Source organism: Macaca thibetana, chromosome 3 (genome assembly GCF_024542745.1).
Source record: "Macaca thibetana thibetana isolate TM-01 chromosome 3, ASM2454274v1, whole genome shotgun sequence".
NCBI lineage: Eukaryota > Metazoa > Chordata > Mammalia > Primates > Cercopithecidae > Macaca > Macaca thibetana.
Genome location: NC_065580.1, coordinates 120,122,309 through 120,144,041, shown reverse-complemented (window position 1 = coordinate 120,144,041; position 21,733 = coordinate 120,122,309). Strand labels below are relative to the sequence as shown.

General features: G+C 36.9%; 1 protein-coding gene and 1 pseudogene across 5 annotated transcripts in view; both read left to right on the top strand.

Annotated features, from left to right (window-relative positions):
• Positions 1-13,175, top strand: part of ZPBP (zona pellucida binding protein) — a 149,140-nt gene extending 135,965 nt beyond the window's left edge. For 3 of the 5 annotated variants that reach the window (XM_050785557.1, XM_050785560.1, XM_050785558.1), the window contains one exon: positions 12,252-13,174. In XM_050785557.1, coding sequence (XP_050641514.1) covers positions 12,252-12,346 — 95 coding nt within the window. In that variant the 3' untranslated portion in view covers positions 12,347-13,174. Of the gene's footprint in view, positions 1-12,251 lie in introns of all 5 variants that reach the window. The other 2 variants (XM_050785561.1, XM_050785559.1) reach the window with 2 other exon arrangements.
• Positions 3,709-10,544, top strand: LOC126951457 (nucleolar GTP-binding protein 2-like; annotated as a pseudogene).
• Positions 13,176-21,733: the final 8,558 nt, after the last annotated feature.

The following is a 21,733-nucleotide window of genomic DNA, read 5'->3' as shown; positions in this document are numbered from 1 at the left end:
AATTTACTTTTATATCTAGTAAACCATTGCTCCATTCTCTTCTAGCATTTATTGTTTCTGATGAGAAGAGAGCTTCTAGTTATATAAATCCCTCCACCTTGCCTGTAATACGATGGGCTTTTACATTTATTTCCTGTATAGCTTTGAGAATTTCTCTTTATTAAAACTCATTTATCTTTATGTTAAACTCATATAGAAATTCTCAAAGCTACACCGGAAATAAATAGCAGTTTGACTCTGTAGTGCCTAAAAGTGGAGTTCTTTGTATATATTGTGTGGAATGTTTGCCAGGTATCTTTGACCTGTTAATTTACGTCATTCATTAAATTCAGGGCTTTTAATTATTTATTTATTGTTTTATGCATGATTGGCCTCTCCTTTTGATTATCAAATACACATGTGTTACACCAATTTATACTGGTCCACAGATTAAATGAAGCTCTATTTATTTTTTTAATTGAGTTGAAATTCACATTAATTAAAATTCACTATTTTAATGAGAACAATTTAATAGCATTTAGTACAATCACAATGTTTTGCAAATACCTCTGCCAAATTCCAAAATATTTTAATCACTGCAAAAAGGAAACCCTGTACTTATTAAAAAGTTACTCCTCATTCATGTCTACCATTACCCCCTGGCAACTATCACTATGCTTTCTATCTTTATGGATTTATTTATTCTGGGTATTTAATATAAAACACAACAATATGTATTATTTTGTATCTGGCTTCTTTCACATAGCATATTGTTTTTGAGATTTGTCTGATGTAGCATGTATCAGTGCTACATTCTTTCTTATAGCTGAATAATATCCCATTTTATGTATATATACAATTTGTTTATCCATGCACATTTGGTTATTTCCATATTTTGGCTACTGTGAATACTGTTGCTGTGAACATTCATGAAAAGTATACACTTAAGTGCCTATTTTCAGTTCTTTTGGGTACACACCAAAGTGGAATACTGGGTCATTCCACTTTATTCTATTTTCCACTTACTTTGTGTTTAACTTTTTGAGTATAAGCCAAACCATTTTTCACAATAGATATACCATTTTACAATCCCATTAGTAATGTATGAGAGTACCTGTTTCTTCACATCCTGGCCAACACTTGCTATTTTCCTTTTTTTTTTTTTTTTTTAAAAAAGTTTATTCTAACCATTCTAGCATATGTGAAATAGTGTCTCATTCAGTTTTTATTTGTATTTCCTGAATTATGATGATGTTGAGCATTTTTTCCTGTGTTTGCTTGGTGGGCATTTGTGTATCTTTTTTGGAGAAATGTCTACGTAAATCCTCTGCCAGGTTTTTAACTTGGGATTTTGTTTATTTGTTTTTGAGTAGTAAGGGCTCTTTAGATATTCTGTATGTTAGATTCTTAGCAAATATATGCTTTGCAAATATTTTTACCTGTTCTCTGCTTTTCTTTTCACATCCATAATATTGTCCATTTGGTCACCGTTTTGAGATGAAGTCTAATTTATACTTATTTTTTATTGCTTTTGCTTTTGGTGTCATATCTAAGAAACCATTGCAAAATCCAAAATCGTGAAGACTTACCCCTATATTTTTTTCAAAGTGGTCATCAATGCATTTTGAGCTAAATTTTATAAATTGTGTGTTGTAGGAATCCAACTGCATTATTTGACATGTGGCTATCTGGTTGTTCCAGAATAATTTGCTGAAGAAACTGTTCTTTCCGCATTTCATTGTCTTGGTATCCTTGTTGAAAATCAGTTGTCTTAGATGTATGAGGTTATTTATGAACACTATTCAGTTTCATTGGTGGTAGGCCTTTCCTTATGCTAGTACTACACTGTTTTGATTATTATGGGTTTGTAGTAAGTTTTGAAATTTGGAGGTGCAACTGGAAGCTTTGTTCATTTTTTAAAATATGTTTTGAGTATTTGGGACCCCTTGCAATTACACTTGTTTCTTCTTAGGAAAGTTTTAGCTGTCTCATAAGCGTGAAAAAAAAATCTAATATTTTATTTCAATAATTTCATATTTTTGTTCCTTTACTCTCAGGTCTATGAAGTAAGGGTATATACCGTATTAATTTGTGTATTTATATGTGTATATATAAATAGACATATACATGTACTAACACATATAAAATACATATATACACACATCTTTTAAAGAATTATGTTTTTTCTTTTACTGATTGTGATTATTACTAAAACTGACAAAAATGTCTTATGTATAGAGATCATTGTTTTTATTCTTGTTAAAAGCTGCCAGTTTTAAAATGGTTTGTCCAGTTGAATAAAATAAAATTGTCATGGTTGAGATTTTGTGATTGCTTTGCATATGTATATATTAATTTGGCTGAAACTTATATTTTTATGTTAACAGCATACAGCTGGATTTTTAAATACCAAGATTGAGAATCTATCCAGTCAAGACTGAGAATTTATCTAATTATAAATCTATCCAATTATAGTTATTTTAACCTATTCACATTATTATAGACCATATGTGTGAAATTTGTTTGTACTTTTCTGATTATAACACTATTTAAAATTTATATTTTTGTATAATTTTCCATTATATGAATATATCAGAGTGCATATGTCTGTTTTATTGTTGGTTGAAATTGATTGTTCTTAATTTTTTGCTATGACACACAGTGCTGTAATGAACATTTTTGTTTATATATTCTGTTCAAGATTCTTAAAGGTCTTTATCTAATATTGGGTCACAAGATATGCAGTTAATTAAAATATATCAGACTATTTTTCACAGTTGTTTTTATTAATACATTTCCAATAGTAGTGTGGAAGAAACTCTTATTCCATATCTATGTGAATTCTTGGCATAATCAAATTTTAGATATTAGCTAATTTAAATATACGAATGCATATATATAACATTTTTATTATGGTAAAATGTACATAACATAAAATTTAACATTTTAAGTGTATTTAAATGTATAATTTAAATACACAGTGGCATTAACTACAGTCCCACTGTTGTGAAATCATCATCAGCATCCATCTCTAGAATTTTTTTCAACTTCTAGACTGAAATTTGATACCCATTAAATAATAACTCCCCATTCCCTTCTCCCTCCAACACCTGAAAACCAGCATTCTACATTTTTTCTTGACAAATGTGACTACTCTAGATACCTCATATAAATGGAATCATATAGTATTTGTCTTTTTATGACTGGCTTATTTCACTGAGCACAATATTTTTAAGATTCATCCATATTATAGCATGTGTCAGAATCTCCTTCTTTTTAAGGCTGAATAACATTCTATTGTACGTATACACCACATTTTGTTTTCCATTTATTCATTGATGGGCATTGGGCTGCATCCACCTGTTGGCTATTGTGAATAATGCTGCATTAAACACAGGTAAGCAAATATCTGCAAGATCCTTTTAGATGTATACTGTGTTAGGCTGCCATAGTAAAATTGCATGGAATGGGTGGCTTAAACAACAGAAATTTATTTTCTTGCAATTCTGGATGCTAGAAGTCCAAGATCAGTTTCTGCAGAGGGCTCTCTTCTTGATTGCAGACAGCCACCTTCTGGTATTGTCCTTACATGGCTTTTCCTTGGTGCATATTCATTGAGAAAGAGATAGCAGTGTTTCTGGTCTATTTTCTTATAAGGACATTAATCTTATCAGATAAGGGCCCTGCCTTTATTACCTTATTTAAATTTATCTCCTTAGGGACCTTATCTCCAATATTGCCTCATTGGAGATTAGGGCTTTAATATATCAATTTGGAGGGACACAAACATTAAGTCCATAATGTGTACAAATATCTCTTTGAGACACTGCTTTCAATTCTTTTGAGTATATACCCAGAAATGGGATTGCTGATTCATATGGCAATTCTATTTTAATTTCTTAAAGAGCCACCATACTGATTTTCCATAGCCACTACACCATTTTACATTCCCATCAGCAATGCACAAGTCTCACAATTTCTCCATATCCTCACTAACACTAGTTATTTTCCATTTTCTTGATACTTGTCGTCTGATTGTGTTTAAAGTGGTATCTCATTATGGTTTTGAGTTGCATTACCCTAATGGTTAGTAGTGTTGAGCATCTGTTTATACTTATTGGCCACTTGTATATCTTCTTTGGAGAAATACCTATTCAAGTCTTCTTCCCATTTTTTAATTGGGTTGTTTGGTTGTTGAATTATAGGGGTTTAAAATTTTTTAAAAAATTAATCACCTATCAGACATATGATTTGCAAATATTTTCTCCTATTTTGTGGGTTGCCTTTGCACTATATTTGATAGTGTCCTTTGATACACAAAAGGTTTTATTTTTGTAGAACCCAATTTTTCTTTTATTTCTTGTGCTTTTGGTATCACGTAAAAGAAATCAAAACAGGGAGAAGGCAGAGTAAGATGGCCAAATAGAACCCTCCAGTGATTATCCCTCCTGCTGGAACACCAAATTGAATAACTATCCACACAATAAAGCACCTTCATAAGAATCAAGCATTAGCTTGGATACCAGCTCTGTGGAGGAGAGCAACAAGTGGGCTCCTGGAGTCTCCAGGTCCAGGTCATTGCTCCTGGATAGCATTTCTGGACCTTCTCTGAGCTAAGAGGGATCCTACTGCCTTGAAAGGAGAGGCTCAGGACTGACAGCATTCACCACAAGCTGACGGAAGAGCCTTTGGGCCTTGAGTGAACATTGGTGGTAGCCAGGCAATACTTGCCGCAGGCCTGGGGCAATGATGGTCACAGAGAAAGACTACTCTGCTTGAGGATAGGAGAGAGGGAAGAGTGGGAAAGACTTTATCTTGCAGCTTTGGTGCCAGTTCTGCAGCTGTAGAATAGAGGACCAGGTAGATTCCAGTCCCTGGCTCCCAGCTGGCATCTCTGAACCCAGTCAGGGCTGAAGGAAACTTGCCAACAGGATATGAAGGATATGAGCCTGGCTGGACTCACCACCTGCTTATTGTAGAGCCCTTGGGTCTTCAGTGAACATAGGTGGTAGTTAGGCAGTGGTCACTATGAGTCTTGGGTGAAACCCAATGCTATGTTGGCTTCAGTTCTCACCCAGTGCAGTCACAGGTGGTGGTGGCCACAGTCACCCCTCCTCTTGTTCCAGTCAGCTCAGTACACACAGAGCGACTCTGTTTGTTTGGGGGAAAATAAGAGAACAAGAGTCTCTGGCTGGTAATCCAGGGAATTCTTCGGAATCTTACCCAGGACCTCCAAGGCAGTGCATCTGCAAGTCTGCCAGAGCCACATTGTTACTAGGCTTGGAGAGCCCCTTAATGCAGATATAGCTGCAGTGACCAAAGACTTCAATCACAACACTGAAGTCTCTTTGAATACCTAGAAGGCCTTCCCGAGGAGGATGGGTACAAAAAAGCCCAGACTGCAAAGACCATGATAAATACCTGACTCTTCAATGCCAAGACATGGACAGACATCTACAAGCATCAAGATCATCCAGGAAAACATGACCTCATCAAATGAACTAAATAGGGCACCAGTGATCAATCTTGAGAAACAGATGTGTAACCTTTCTGATGGAGAATTCATAATAGCTATTTTGAGGAAGCTTAATAGAAGATAACACAGAGAAGGAATTCAGAATCCTGTCAGATAAATTTAATGAAGAAATTGAAATAATTAAAAAGCATCAAACAAAAGTTCTGGAGCTGGAAAAACGCAATTGATATACTGAAGAATGCATCAGAAACTCTTAACAGCAGAATTTATAAGCAAAAGAAACAATTAGTGAGCTTCAAGATAGGCTATTTGGAAATACAGTCAGAAAAGACGAAAGAAAAAAAGAATGAAGCATGTCTAGAAGATCTAGAAAATAGCCTCTAAAGGGCAAATCTAAGAGTTACTGACCTTAAGGAGGAGGTAGAGTGAGAGGTTGGCGTAGAAAGGTTATTCAAAGGGATGGTAACAGAGAAGTTTCCAAACCTAGAAAAAGATATCAGTATTCAAGTACGGGAAAGGTTTGGCCACCAAGCAACTTTAACCTAAGTAAGACTACCTCAAGACATTTAATAGTCAAACTCCCCAAGGTCAAGGATAAAGAATGGATCCTAAAAGCAGCAAAAGAAAAGAAACAATATACAATGGAGCTCCAGTACATTTGTCAGCAGACTTCTCAGTGGAAACCTTATAGGCCAGGAGAGAGTGGTATGACATATTTAAATTGCTGAAGGAAATAAAGAAAAAAACTTGTATCCTATAGTGGTATATCTGGCAAAAGTATTTTTCACTCATGGAGGAGAAATGAAGACTTTCCCAGAAAAAGCAAAAGCTGAGGGATTTCATCAGCACCAGACCTTGCCTATAAGAAATGCTGAGGAGAGTTCTTCAATCTGAAGGAAAAGGATGTTAATGAACAATAAGAAATCATCTGAAGTAGATACACACAAAAAAAGAACATTATAATACTGTAATAGTGGTGTATAAACATATCTCGAGTAGAAAGACTGAAAGATGAACCTATAAAAATAATAACTACAACTTTTCACAACACTGTATAATAAGATATAAATAACAAAAAGCCAAAAAGTCGGGGGGGATGAAGTTAAACTGTGGAGTTTTTACTAGTTTTCTCTTTGCTTGTTTGTTTATGCAATCAACATTAAGTTGTCATCAGTTTAAAATAATAGGTTATGTGATATTATTTGCAAGGCTGTGGTAACCACAAATCAAAAAACAAAACATATATATATATATCACCAGAGAAAATCACCTTCACTAAAAGGAATACAGGAAGGAAGGAAAGAAGGAAAAGACTACAAAACAACCAGAAAACAAGTGACAAAATGGCAAAAGTTATTCCTTATGAGTAATAACATGGAATATAAATACACTAAACTCTCCAACAAAGAGACATAGAGAGCTGAATGGATAAAAACACAGGACCCAACATTCTGTTGCCTACATGAAACACACTACACCCAGACAGACATACACACAGACTGAAAATAAAGGGGTAAAAAAAATTTCATAAAAACCAGAAAAGAGCAGGAGTAGCTATACTTATATCAGAAAAAAAATATATTTCAAGATAAAAAGTATAAAAAGAGACAAGGTCATTGAATAAAGAAGTCAATTCAGCAAGAGGATATAACAATTCTTAATATATATGAATCTAACACAGGAGCATCCAGATATGTGAAGCAAGTATTATTAGAGCTAAAGAGAGAGACCCCTATACAATAATAGCTGGAGATTTTAACACCCTACTTTCAGCATTGGACAGATTATCCAGACAGAAAATCAACAAAGAAATATCAGGCTTAATCTGCACTATAGAACAAATGAACCTAATAGATATATTCACAGAACATTTCATCCCACAGTTGCAGAATACACAGTCTTCTCCTCAGCCCATGGATAATTCTCAAAGATAGGCCTCTTCTCCTCAGCACATGGATAATCCTCAAAGACAGACCATATGTTAGGCCACAAATCCAATATTTAAAAAGTCAAAAAATTGAAATTATATCAAGTATCTTCTCTGACCACAATGGAATAAAAGTAGAAATCAATAACAAGAGGAATTTCAAAACTGTATGAACACATGGAAATTAAACAATATGCTCCTGAATGACAAGTGGCTCAATGAAGAAATTAAGAAGGAAATTTAAAAATGTCTTGAAACAAACGAAAATGAAAACATGAGGTACCTAAACCTATGGGATACAGTGAAAAAGTACAGGAAAGTTTGTTACAATAGGCACCTATATCAACAAAAGCAGAAAAACTTCAAATTAGCAACCTATTGATACATCTTAAAGAACTAGAAAAACAAGGGCAAACCAAACTCCAAATTAGTAGAAGAAATAAAGATCAGAGCATAAATAAATGAAATTGAAATAAAAAATACAAAAATCAATGAAATAAAAAGTTATTTTTTAAAAAGATAAACAAAATCAACAAACCTTTATTCAGACTATGAAAAGAAGATAAAATAAATGAAAGTAAATAAAATCAGATAAAAAAATAGACATTGCATCTGCTGCCACAGAAATTCAAAGGACTAGTAGAGACTACTATAAGCAACTATATGCCAATAAATTGGAAAACCTAGAAGACATTGACAAATTCTTAGACACATACAGCCTACCAAGATTGAACTGTGAAAAAATCTAACAACTGAGGAGACCAATAACAACTACTGAGATTGAAGCTGTAATAAAACAGGTCACTTCAGCCAGGCCTGGGAAGCTGTGAACTCATTTACCCAACATAAGCCGGACTTAGCACTTCAGTTCCCATCTCGTCGCCAAAATGGTAAAGCCCAAGTACAAAAGGACAGTGCACCATCAACCTCTTCAACACAAGCACAAACCCAGACTGAGTCCAGGAAGCAGGAGGTCAAAACACGAGGGACCAGGCCACAGTCTCAGGCCTGAATATGTACAGGCAAAAGAAATGCAAGAACAGTTGTGGTAAGATCATTAAGCCCCTTGAATATCAATCAAAGGTGGCTTCTGGCACAGTGATAAAAGTACAGCCAAATATTAAATGGTTTGAAAATGCACATGTGATTAAGCAGTCATGATTACAAAAACTTCAAGAGGAAGTGGATACAGTTACGAAGGATTCATACATAGTTGTCATGAAGCAAAGCAAGTTACCAATGTCTCTTCTCTAAGATTGAATCCAGCCTCAACTCAAAGGTGCACATTCCTGATACTGAAAGTTCCTGATACTGAAAGTTTTAAAACTACATTTGGCCCTATGTCACAAAAGAAGCAACCAAATTTATTTTCAAGTGATATGCAGTCTTTTATAGAAAATACTGAAATGTCTGCTGAGAGCTATGACCAGTTTCTATAAAAGATCATGATTCAGTAACTGAAGACACTGGTGTGATAAATGAAGCACAAGAAGAGATATGTAAAAAGGGACAGTCCAAAGGAATATAGAATGAGCTCTCCAGGGTTATAGATTCACCAGATGCTGTAGTTCAGGTTGCTGATGCTAGAGATCCAGTGGGTACCCGTTCCTCTCACATTGAGCCTTGAGCCTCACTTGAAAAAGAATAAACCTTGGGAACACCTTATGTTTGTACATAACAAATGTGACCTTGTTCCAACCTGGGCAACAAAATGATGGGTTGGATTAGCCAACACTTGCTTTCCATGCAAGTCTTACTGACCCCTTTCACAAAGGAGCATTTATTCAGCTTTTGTGGCAGTTTGGAAAGTTGTACACTGACAAGAAACAGATGAGTGTTGGGTTCATTGGCTATCTAACTGTTGGCAAGAGCTCTGTGATATAAACATAGTGTTCCAAGAAAGTTTGCAGTGTGGCCCCCATTGTAGATGAAATATCTGGAAATACATTACCTTGATATATTGGTTATGCTTGATTGACTGTCCAGGTTTGGTTTACTCTTCCAAGGACTTGAAGACAGACATTGTACTAAAAGGAGCTGTTTAAGTAGGAAAAATTAAGGCCCCTGAAGACTGTATTGATGTATTTGAACAAGTAAAGCAAGAATATGTCAGCAAGACATAAAAGATTAATTATTGGGAGAATGCTGAGGACTTTATTGAGAAGCTAACTTTCTGGACTGGAAAGTTACTGAAGGGTGGAGTAACTTACTTACTTACTGACTGTGGGTGGATAGTCCTCAATGACTGGCTGAGGAGGCTGGATTCCCTTCTTTGTCAAGCTGCCTAATAGAGAGCCCCTTGTGGGCCCCCAGCTTTCACCTTCCTAGTCTGTGAAAGTTGCCACAGAAGCAACCCAGAACAATCCAGAAGAGGAAGTGACAGAAGGAATACCAAAACTGTAGGTGAAGTGACAGAATCTGTGATTGAAAAAGAAAAAGAAGAGAATAGTCATTGGGATGCTAACTCAGAGATGCAACAGATTCTTGTGCATGGGTTCAGCAACTTTGGCAAACCCAATGTGGTGCCTCAGTCTTCTGGGGATGACCCAGTTCCTGTGGATATGTCATATCTGGAGAAAGAGCTTGAGAGCTTTTCTACTGAAGAAGAGGAGCAGAAGCAGGAGATGATGAAGAAGAGTTTTACTAGGAATCTGAGGAAGGACATATGGAAAAATCACACCAAAGCCATTATGAAAGCTCTAGATGAGAATATTGCTAAATATCAGAAGTTTTTAGACAAAGTTAAAGCCAAAAAGTTTTCAGGAGTCAGAATATCCAAGGGACTAAGTGAAAAACATGAAGAGCAGAGAAAAATATCTGAAGAAGATGTAGATGATGCACAGTATCTACCAAAAAAGGAAATAAGCAGAAGTCACAGAGGGAAGAGGAACATTCAAGCAAAACTTGCAGGATGCTTACATCTAAGGAATGGAAGTGAGCAGTACAGCAGCAACAATCCGAAAACATTTGTGTGCACTACTGTGAAACACACAATGTGAAAAATACAAACGAGAAACAAAAGAAGACCAGTGACTCAGAGGGACTGAAGTACAAACACAAAAATTCAGATACTAGCAGTAACGTTTAAAAGGTTGTATGTTATACAAAAATATGCCCCCCCCCAAAAAAAAAAAAGAAAAGAAAAAAAGAAATGATTGTGAAACCCAGTATCCTGAAGCTTTTCACCAATGTCATCTTCTAAATGTTCTACAGTTTTAGCTCTTAAGTCCTTGATTCATTTTGAGTTAGTTTTTGTATATGGTCTAAGAGTCCAACTTCACTTAGTTGTCTATGTATATCCAGTTTTCCCAATACCGTTGGTTGAAAAAAAGTATTCTTTCCCTATTGAATGATCTTGGCATCCTTTATGAAAATCATTTGTCCCTATATGCAAGGATTTATTACTGGGCTTTCTATTCTGTTCCATTAGTCTGTATGTCTGTCTTTTTGGCAGCACCACACTGTTTTGATTATTGTAGCTTTGTAGTAAGTTTTAAAATCAGAAAATGTGACTTTCAACTTTGTTTTTCTTTTTCAATATTTTGGCTATTTGGAGTCTTGAGAAGGATTTTTGGTTTTAATGAAAAAAATGTTATTGGGATTTTGATAGAGATTGCATTGAATCAATAGCTTTGTGTAGTGTTAACACCTTAATATTGTGTTCAACCCATGAACATGATATGTCTATTTATTTGTGTCTTCTTGAATTTATTTCAACAATTTTTGGTAATATATAGTATACATTATTCCAACACCTTGGTTGAGTTTATGGTGAAATATTATTTGATTGTATTTTAAATGGAACTATTTTCCTAATTTCCCTTTTGGATTGTTTATTGTTAATATACACAAACAGAGTTGATTTTTGTGTATCAATTTTGTATGCTACTACTTTGCTGAATTTATCAGGAGATTATTAGAAAAAGACGCAGTCTCTTTTCACCTAAAATACAGTTGTTATGGCCGTGTGTGAAGCACATTTGGTTCCTCCTGTAGTGTTGACCTCTTGTGGCTTCTGCTATATGACTTAAAGCAGGGGTCCCCAACCCCCAGGCCAGGGAACATTACTGGTCCATGACCTGTTAGGAACCAGACTGCACAACAGGAGGTGAGTGGCAGGCAAGTGAGCATTATAGCCTGAGCTCTGCTTCCTGTCAGATCATCAGTGGCATTAGATTCTCATAGGAGTACCAACCATATTGTCAACTGTGCATGCACGCAAGGGATCCCGGTTGCACGCTCTTTACAGGAATCTCAGAGTAAGCAGTTAAAACTTTCAGTGTGGCCGGGCACGGTGGCTCAAGCCTGTAATCCCAGCACTTTGGGAGGCCGAGACGGGCGGATCATGAGGTCAGGAGATCGAGACCATCCTGGCTAATATGGTGAAACCCCGTCTCTACTAAAAAATACAAAAAACTAGCCGGGCGAGGTGGTGGGCGCCTGTAGTCCCAGCTACTTGGGAGGCTGAGGCAGGAGAATGGCGTAAACCCGGGAGGCGGAGCTTGCAGTGAGCTGAGATCCGGCCACTGCACTCCAGCCTGGGCGACAAAGCGAGACTCCATCTCAAAAAAAAAAAAAAAAAAAAAAAAAAAAAAAAACTTTCAGTGTATGATTCCATTTACATGAGGTATGTAGATTAGTGAAACTCATAGAAACCAAAGGTATAATGGTGGTTGCCAACAGCTGTGGAAACAAGGAAATGGGTATAGAGTTGCAGTTTTGCAAGATGAAAAAGTTCTGTAGATTTGTTGCACAACAATGTGAATGTACTTAATACTACTGAAGTATACACTTAAAAGAATTGAGATTGAAAATTTTATATTATGTGTATTAGGAAATACTACTTATTAACTTATTCTTTTTTCACAGTGATCTGCAGCCCTGGATCATATAACCCCCGTGATGGAATTCATTGCCTTCAGTGCAATAGCAGCCTGGTGTATGGAGCAAAAACGTGCTTATAAGCCATTATCTTCAGTTATTCAGTAGTTTATTAAATGCAAAGTATATATTTGAAATATTAACATATAATAAATCATTATTATGCCAAAATTAATCACATTTTACAAAAAATGGTGTCATCATTTTAATCAAATACTGTATGTCCAAGTGCTTTATGAGGGCGAAAATCCCCTAGTCTTTATCCATTAATGCTAAACCTACATATGATTCTAAAATATTTCTTGTACCACTGCATTTAAAAAATAGTTTCAAATATACTGCATCAAGCTAGCCCAAAAGATTTTTCAAGATTTTTCACAAATATTCTGTTTTATTTTTACTATATGTTCACTAGATCCAGGCCACCATATTATTCTATAATAACTTTAATTTCAGCTTGTGTCATTCTTTTGATTTAAATTTATGGGATTTTATTCATTCTAGTTTCACCTTTCACAGTTTAAAGCCATATTTAAGCCTGGGGTCTTATTGCAATTTTTAGCCTCTTTAATATAAGGCCTAGTTCAAACACACTGTAGATTTTTAATATAGCTCAGTGTGACTATCTTAAACTTTTCAATTTTAAGTCTCTTAAATTACCTTTTCGGCATTTTAGAATGGAGTAATTATTCTATGTTCCTAAATTAATAATTGAACTTTCTTAGTGGAAAGAGAGAAAGAGAAAGAGAGAAAGCGATTTCTTTCCCTGACAATCCCTCTAGGAAAAATAATCAACAGTTATCACAACCTTTATTTTATTTCTTCCACTAAGAAAATGAATATTATGTAACAAATATCACTTGTACCATCACTAATACTTATCCTGTCTCACATTGGGATGCTATATTTGAATATGAAATGTTATCAAAAATTAAAAGATTTAAATTCTAGGAAAATACATGAGTGATTTAGAGAATTAGTAGTTTCTCAATTTTTCTTATTATTGTTTTATTTATATTTGTATCAGCTTTCTCTCTCTGGATGCACTGTTTTGCTCTTCATATTTCCTCTCTTAAGACATAAACGTTTGTAAATGGCAAACATACCCCATGTTGGCTCTGGGCACAAATGTGCAATACATTGACAGGAGGACAGTTCATCTATACATAGGATGTGTTCGACTTTTAAAAAATGAACTAGTTAATAAATTAGCCTCTCACTTTTCCATCCTATGTACAAATATAACTCTAGAATTCTAACACAGACACAAAGGGAAGATAAATAACATATGGCTGTACTTTGTGATTAGCCCTGGTAATGTTTTCTAAAAAAATTCCTTAGGCTTTCATCATCATGATGTAATTGTTTCTATACGGTTTAGAGACGTTTTTCAAGTGCTTTCTTTCCTCTAGTACGTGACATACTCACATTACACCGTGCGGGTGAGTTACTGTTCTTCCCAAAATTACTAACACATGTATTTTGCAAATAGTAGAAGACCTACCATGTCTCCACCTCTAAAAGCAGTGTAATCTACTAAAGTTTCCAAATTTCTTAACTGTATAATAAATAATGGATTAGAATACATATTCTTTATGTTTGCTTACTTTTTTCCTATATTTAAAATCTTTAATAATTTAACTTAATTTAACTTACAATGCATTTTTCTGAGGCATGAACAGCACCCCATCAACAGCCTGGGAAAGCAGAGGCAGAGTTGTTATTCCTGTGATAAGTACTGGGGATCGGAATGCAATCACGAAGAGATAGGTGACCCCAGATAAGAGGAGTGAACAACAGGAGTGGGATGAGAGCATATCATGGATTTTTAGCTACTGGCACACCAGAATGAGACCACACAAATATCTGAAGGCAGAACAAGGTTAAGACTTGTAAAGTTCAGGCAAAGAAAACAAGCTGTAGAAATTGAAGCAAAGGGCCGGGTGCGGTGCCTCATGCCTGTAATCCCAGCACTTTGGGAGGCTGAGGCCAGTGGCTCACAAGGTCAGGAGTTCGAGACCAGTCTGGCCAACATGGTGAAATCCCATCTCTGCTGAAAATACAAAAATTATCCAGGCGTGGTGGTGTGTGCCTGTAATCCCAGCTGCTCAGGAGGCTGAGGCAGGAGAATCGCTTGAAACCAGAAAGTGGAGTTTGTAGTTAGCCGAGATTGCGCCACTGCACTCCAGGCTGGCAACAAGAGCGAAACTCCATCTCAAAAAAAAAAAAAAAAAAAAAAAAAAAAAAAAAAAAAAAAAAAAAAAAAAAGAAAGAAATTGCAGCAAAGGACAAAATAGGAGAAGGAAGGGAAGCATTAATTATTTCTTTTTCTTGGGTCCTATAGTAAAATGTTCTTTGCTCTGTTATATCACTTATCACATTTATTTTAGTTGATTATGTTTGTCTTCCACATTCAATTATACTAGGATACTCCTAGCTTCATGGCCTTCTTCATAGCACATAGTTATATCCTTAATACTTTTTAAAATTAATGAAAACATCATTAAAGTTCTATGAGTATAAATGCTTGAGCAATTTAGACAAAAGTTGCTTCTATTAACAGGTAGGATGTGAAATGTTGAAAGTTGTTTAAAGTGATGACAATGTGTACAATAAAAATTATAAATGAATTCCCGAGAGATTATTGTCATAAAGCAGTTTCAAATGTTTTTTATTTATTTGCATCAAAATAGTATCTTACTTTTATATAATGCTTAAATTTTCACCAAACACTTTTTTAGCAATTATATAATCTGATAATTATACCAGTCTGTGAAGTTAGCAGGGCAAATATAATTCCCAGTTTTTATTTTATTAATTTGAATTATTCTTATTATAAATATGTAAGATGTGTTTATTTGGCAATATGGTAAAAGAGCCTTAACATGTTTGGTCCAATGGAAATTTTGGTCAATGGAAATTTTACTACAGAAGTAAATCAGAAATAAAGTGAAATATTACATCCAATGGTATTAATTTCTGTATTATATATAATAATGAAAAGGAAAATAATATAAATGAGTGACAATATAATTGGTTGAATAAATTATCCTGTTTCCATTTGATTGAATGTTATTGTGCCATTAAAATCACATTTACAAATTAATTAAGATTATATACACAAGTGTACAGTTGTTACCCATATTGTATGGATTTTTAAACCAAATGCACCAAAATGTTAACAATGGTTGTTTCATGTGATGGGATCATGTGTGAGTTTTTTTTATTTTTTTTTTTAATGCCCTGTGTTTTCCAAATTTTCTGCAGTGAAATGAATTGCATTCACAAGCTTGGAAGCAATAAATATACTTTGAAAAATTAAAATAGTAGCAAAGTAGAGAAGACATTGCTTATCTCTCCAATATCAATTCACTTCTCCCCTTCTTCCTAACAAAGCCCCAAGTTTGTTTACTCCAGAGAATGATTCTTTTTAGCCAGTCAACACATAGCTTTTCTGGCCACTGCCTTGTTGTGACCATGAGGTGAACCAGTTTGAGGATGAAGCCCACAATGAGGACACACAGTGAAGATAGGAAAAGAACTGGGGCATTGATGATGGTGTTGAGTTACTGTCCTTATTTGTACCTGAACCCTAGCCTGTCCTAGACTTCTTAGTTCTGTCAAATAAGAAAGTTTCTTTTGCTTAAGCAAGTTAGGTTTTCTGTTACTTGCAGCTAAAAATATTCTAATTGATACAGCATTAATTACAGGAAATTTGTAAAGTAGAGGGTTAGAAGTAAGGGGAAAATACCACTTATAGTTTCATAACCCAGATGTCAGCAATGTTAACATCTTGGTAAATTTCCTACTTTTGTGTGAATTTTTTATTCATGCTATAGGTACCATATGTAGTATTTTCCTTAATAGTATTATATATATATATATTTCTATACTATTTACGTCATTAACATAATTTCAATGACTACAGTATTTCATACATTTCAGCAAAAAAAAAACTATAATATGGTTTATTAGTCTGTTCTCACACTGCTAATAAAGACATGCCCAAGACTGGGTAATTTATAAAGGACAGGTTTAATTGACTCACATTTCCACATGGCTGAGGAAGCCTCACAGTCATGGCAGAAGGCAAATGAGGAGTAAAGTCACATCTTGCATGGTGGCAGGCAAGAGAGCATGAGCAGGGGAACTCCCATTTATAAAACCATCAGATCTTGTGAGGCTTACTATCAGGAGAACAGTATGGGGGAAACTGCCTCCATGATTCAGTTATCTTCACCTGGCCCCACCCTTGATATGTGGGGATTATTACAATTCAAGGTGAGATTTGGGTGGGGACACAGCCCTACCATATCATTCCACCCGTGACCCCTCCCAAATCTCATGTCCTCACATTTCAAAACCAATCATACCTTCCCAACAGTCCCCCAAAGTCTTAATTCATTTCAGCATTAACTCAAAAGTCCACAGTCCAAAGTCTCATCTGAGACAAGTCAAGTCCCTTCTGCCTATGAGCCTGTAAAATCAAAAGCAAGTTAGTTACTTCCTAGATACTATGGGTACAAGCTTTGGGTAAATACGCCCATTCCTAATAAGAGAAATTGGCCAAAACGAAGGGGCTGCAGGCCCCATGCAAGTCCAAAATCCAGCAGGGCAGCAAAATCTTAAAGCTCTGAAATGATCTCCTTTGACTCCATGTCTCACATCCAGGTCATGCTGATGCAAGAGGTGGGTTCCCACAGCCTTGGGCAGCTCCACCCCGTGGCTTTGCAGGGTACAGCTCTCCTTCTGGCTGCTTTCGCAGGCTGGCATTCTGTGGCTTTTTCAGGTGCGTGGTGCAAACTTGGTGGATCTGCCATTCTGGGGTTGGGAGGACGGTGGCCCTCTTCTCACAGCTCCACTAGGCAGTACCCCAGTGGGGACTCTGTGTGGGGGCCTCCCACCCCACATTTCCCTTCCACACTGCCTTAGCAGAGGTTCTCCATGAGAACTCTACCCCTGCAGCATACCTCTGCCTGGACATCCAGGCATTTCCATACATCCTCTGAAATCTAGGTGGAGGTTCCCAAACCTTAGTTCTTGATCTCTGTGTACCCACAGGCCCAATACCACGTGTAAATTGACAAGGTTTGGGCTTCTTCCCTCTGAAGCAATGACCTGAGGTGTACATTGGCCCTGTTTAGCCATAGCTGGAGCTGAAGCAGTTGAAATGTGCAAGGCACCATGGCCCTAGGTTGCACAGAGCAGGGGGTCCTAGGCCTTGCCCACAAAACCATTTTTTCCTTCTAGGCCTCCAGGCCTGTGATGGGAGGGGCTGCTGTGAAGGTGTCTGACATGCCCTGGAGACATTTTCCGATTGGTGATTAATATTTGGCTCCTCATTACTTATGAAAATTTCTGCAGCTGGCTTGAATTTCTCCCCAGAAAATTGGTTTTCTTTTCTATCCCATCATGAGGCTGCAAATTTTCCAAACATTTATGATCTGCTTCCTCTTCAACACTTTTCTGCTTAGAAGTTTCTTCCACTGGGTACCCTAAATCATCTCTCTCAGGTTCAAAGTTCCACAGATCTCTAAGGCAGGGCAAAATGCCACCAGTCTCTTTGCATAGCAAGAGTGACTTTTACTCCAGTTTCCAACAAGTTCCACATTTCCATCTGAGACCACCTCAACCTGGACTTCACTGTCCATATCACTATTAGAATTTGGGGCAAAACTATTCAATAAGTCTCTAGAAAGTTCCAAGCTTTCCCACATTTCTTGTCTTCTTCTGAGCCCTCCAAACTGTTCCAACCTCTGCCTGTTCCCCAGTTCCAAAGTCGCCTCCACATTTTCAGGTATCTTTTCAGCAGTGCCCCACTCCCAGTACCAATTTACTGTATTAGTCTGTTCTCACACTGCTAATAAAGACATGCCAGAGACTGGGTAATTTATAAAGGAAAGAGGTTTAATTGACTCACAGTTCCACATGTCAGGGAAGTCCTCACAATTATGGCAGAAGGCAAATGAGGAGCAAAGTCACATCTTACATGGTGGCAGACGAGAGCATGTGCAGCAGAACTTCCCTTATAAAACCATCAGATCTTGTGAGATGTATTCATTATCACAAGAACATCACAGGAAAAACTCGCCCCCATTATTCAGCTACCTCATACTGGGTCCCTCCCATAACATGTGGGGAATATTAAATTCAAGGTGAGATTTAAGTGGGACATAGAGCCAAACCATATCATATGGTTAAGCTGTTCTAATTGTTGGACATTTTTATTGCTTCCAAATTTTCACCATTATGTGTTGCATTACAGTTGACATCTTCTTACTTTAGATTTTGTGGTATTTTAAAGTTTTGGCGTTTTTTTGTTTTGTTTTGTTTTGTTTTTTTTGCGAAATACCCAGACGTAGAATTGCTAGGTTTAGGTATTTCTAATCTTTTGGATCATTTGCCAAGTGTATTTTATAAGGAGTATACCAATTTCTAGTACCACCAATGATATATCAGAATACATATTTTATTGCATGTTCTTCAGTATCATTTTTAAGTCATTCATTTAATGTGATATATGGAAATAGTTTCTTCCTCTATTAATGTTCATTTTTTTTAGTACTAGTGAGGTTTAACTTTCCTCCTGTAATAATGTTGCTGTTGCTGATGCTAGTTAGTTATTGAGTGTTTATTATGTGAAAGGTTTTGTTTGAAACCCATCACATAGATTTTCATATTTAATTTGCCTGAGTTTGTGAGTTATTGTTACTCTAATTAGTACATGAAGGAAATGAGTCACAATAATTAAATACTTTCCCACGTTTACATAGCTGGTAATGGTGAAGATGTGTGTCAGTTACAATTTGGTTTTGTGGCAAGATCCTGAGGGTCCTGATTCAGTGGTTCCCCTTAGCTGATGCAGTGGTTCTGCAGCATTCTCCTGATCTCGGACCACTTGTAGTCTTGCCCCCAGTCCTTAGTGCAGCTTTTGTCCTCATGGTTGCAGGTGCTTTTATGCCTTCAGGCTCTTAATTGCCTTTCATTCAGATAAAAACATAAAAATGAAAAACCCTCTACAGGACTTTTACATTATATTGAACAGAATAATGTCACAGGGTTACCTGATACTATAAGGCAGACTAGAAATTGATGCCTTCATTTTTAAATTCTCATTATTAGAGAAAAGAATTTAAAAGGGGACATGAACTTTGAATGAGTGTTGAACGGGCCAATGTCTTTTTCTTATACAAATCATCTCTTTAACTTGTGTGCGTTGATACACACCCTTCACATTAACATGTACATTTAATGTCCCCATTCTCCTCCACATGTAATACAACTTCAAACTCTCATCCAGTTACTGCATCTCACTGATGCATGTTGAGTCATGGATGAGATGTAGAAACTTGCATCAGGTCCAGGGCTCATATGGTCTAGACAGTTTATCTGCCCCCACCTCATAAACATGAGAAAGAATAGAGTAACTAATTTAAAACTCCCATGCAGAGAATGGAGGAAAGCAAAACTCACCTCAGTGCTTATCCAGGTGGACAAGATACAGTGGGACCTTCCTGCTATCAACTTGGTTTTAGTTTGTTGGTTGGTCCCTGGTTCTGTCCTGTGTGGTTGTCTTCCTTATTCCTTGCATTCCCCTTTCTGGAAGCTGCACTATATTTCAGTTCACTTTATCTGAGAAGTCAGAGGCCTAAGACACTCACAGGCTGTCATCGGCCAGATTTGGATTTTTCAGGGGCCGTACAGTTCTCTTTTGCTGGGTTGTGTTGTGTTGTATCATCCTGATCAAGCATGGTGACAAAAGATGCAGAGGTGCATCTCTCTTTCTTTCTTCATCCAGTTCATCTTCCTGTGATCCAGGGCATGTTCATATCCTTCCATGATTATGGACACATTTATCTGGCTTCTTTAATCAAGAAAGAGGCTCAATGCCTAAAATGAGGAGGACCCTCTTGATTTGGGAGTCAACGTTTATTTCCATCGGGACTGCTGCTCTTGCTCATTTCTTATGTCACTGGGAAGCCTGCCAATTTTGAATGAGGCTCAGAGCAGAAACTGGCTCTGCAACCATTCCAGGCCACTGTGAAAGGTGCTCTCCACTTGGAAAATGTGACCCAGGGGTACAAGCATGCTCAGAGTGTCATGGCAGATAAAGGTGTTGTGTGGACTCTTGGACAGGTTCTGAGAGGTGAGGATCACAGTGTGAACCTTTAGGATGTTAGAGAAAGCCATGCTATTCTCTGTAGATAACTATTCTCCTTTTGAGAAACAGCTTTTGGATTGGTGCTGGTTCCAGTTTGAGCCAAAAAGTTACTATGTAATCCGAGCTACATAGGTGTTGTCTAACCCACTGAGCCATGGAATTGGGTATGCATAGCAGCACTCTTATCCATTGGGAATGATATACCAGTGTGTACAAGATTGGACTCAAGCAGGTCCCAAGGGAGTGGTAAGTTGCACAAACAAGTGGCTCAGACCTTCATGGCTTCTGTTGCCATGAAGTTGCCACTTCAGCCTGCACCTGTGACCTCATGGGAAGTTCTTTATGATACCTGAGCATCACTTATAGAGTGGTGTACACGTATGTTGGCAGCAGCCACAAATAGCCCTACCCACAGAGGTGGTCCTGAAGGAGAGTGGGGAAGAGAAATGCCAATAGATGAGGCTCCAAGAAGTACACCAGTCTCTCCACCTTGTTGAGAATGAGAGATGACTAGAAGTATGGACCTGCACAGATTTTTAAGCAATAAGTCAACAATTTGGCCCACTGATCAGAAGCATAGAAGGAATAAGATTGGAAATTTGGTGACAGTGTTGTGAGAAAAGTGTATGTAACTAGATATTTCCAAACAAGCACACAGCATGTAGGAATGCACACTAATGAGAAACTCAGCAAATAACCTTAGTTAGTGGACAACATATCTCCTGTGGGCATTGGCCAGCCTCTTTCTTCCTTGCCAATAGGCTCATGAACAAAGTGGCCATGAAAACAAAGATGGAAGGTATGCATGATTACCAAGGCATAATCTAGCTACAACTCATTCTGAGTGTCCAGTTTTCTAACAGCAGAGTCCACCAAGGAGCCCCCAGTATGGCAACATTGACCAGGGAGACAGCCAGTCACCTGGTACCAGATTGATTACATTGGATCTAGTTCATCATGAGAGGGGCAATGCTGTGTTCATATTGAAATTTGATACAAATTTTCTTTCCCTGACTACAGTGTTTCTGCCAAAACCACCATCTGTAGACTTACTAAATAAATTCATTGCTGTCATATTCCTCACAGCAGTGCTACTGACCAGGGAACTCATGGTTAATGACATGTGGCAGTGGGCTCATACTCAAGTAATTAATTGGTCTTACCATGTTCTCCATTACCTTGTAGCATCTGGAATAACAGAATGGTGGAAGGGGCTGCTGAGGATGCTTATGGTGCCAGCTGGGTGACATCACTTAGTTGAGCTAGTGTAATTTCCTCCTGGGTGTGATTTTTTGCTCTGAATCAGCAA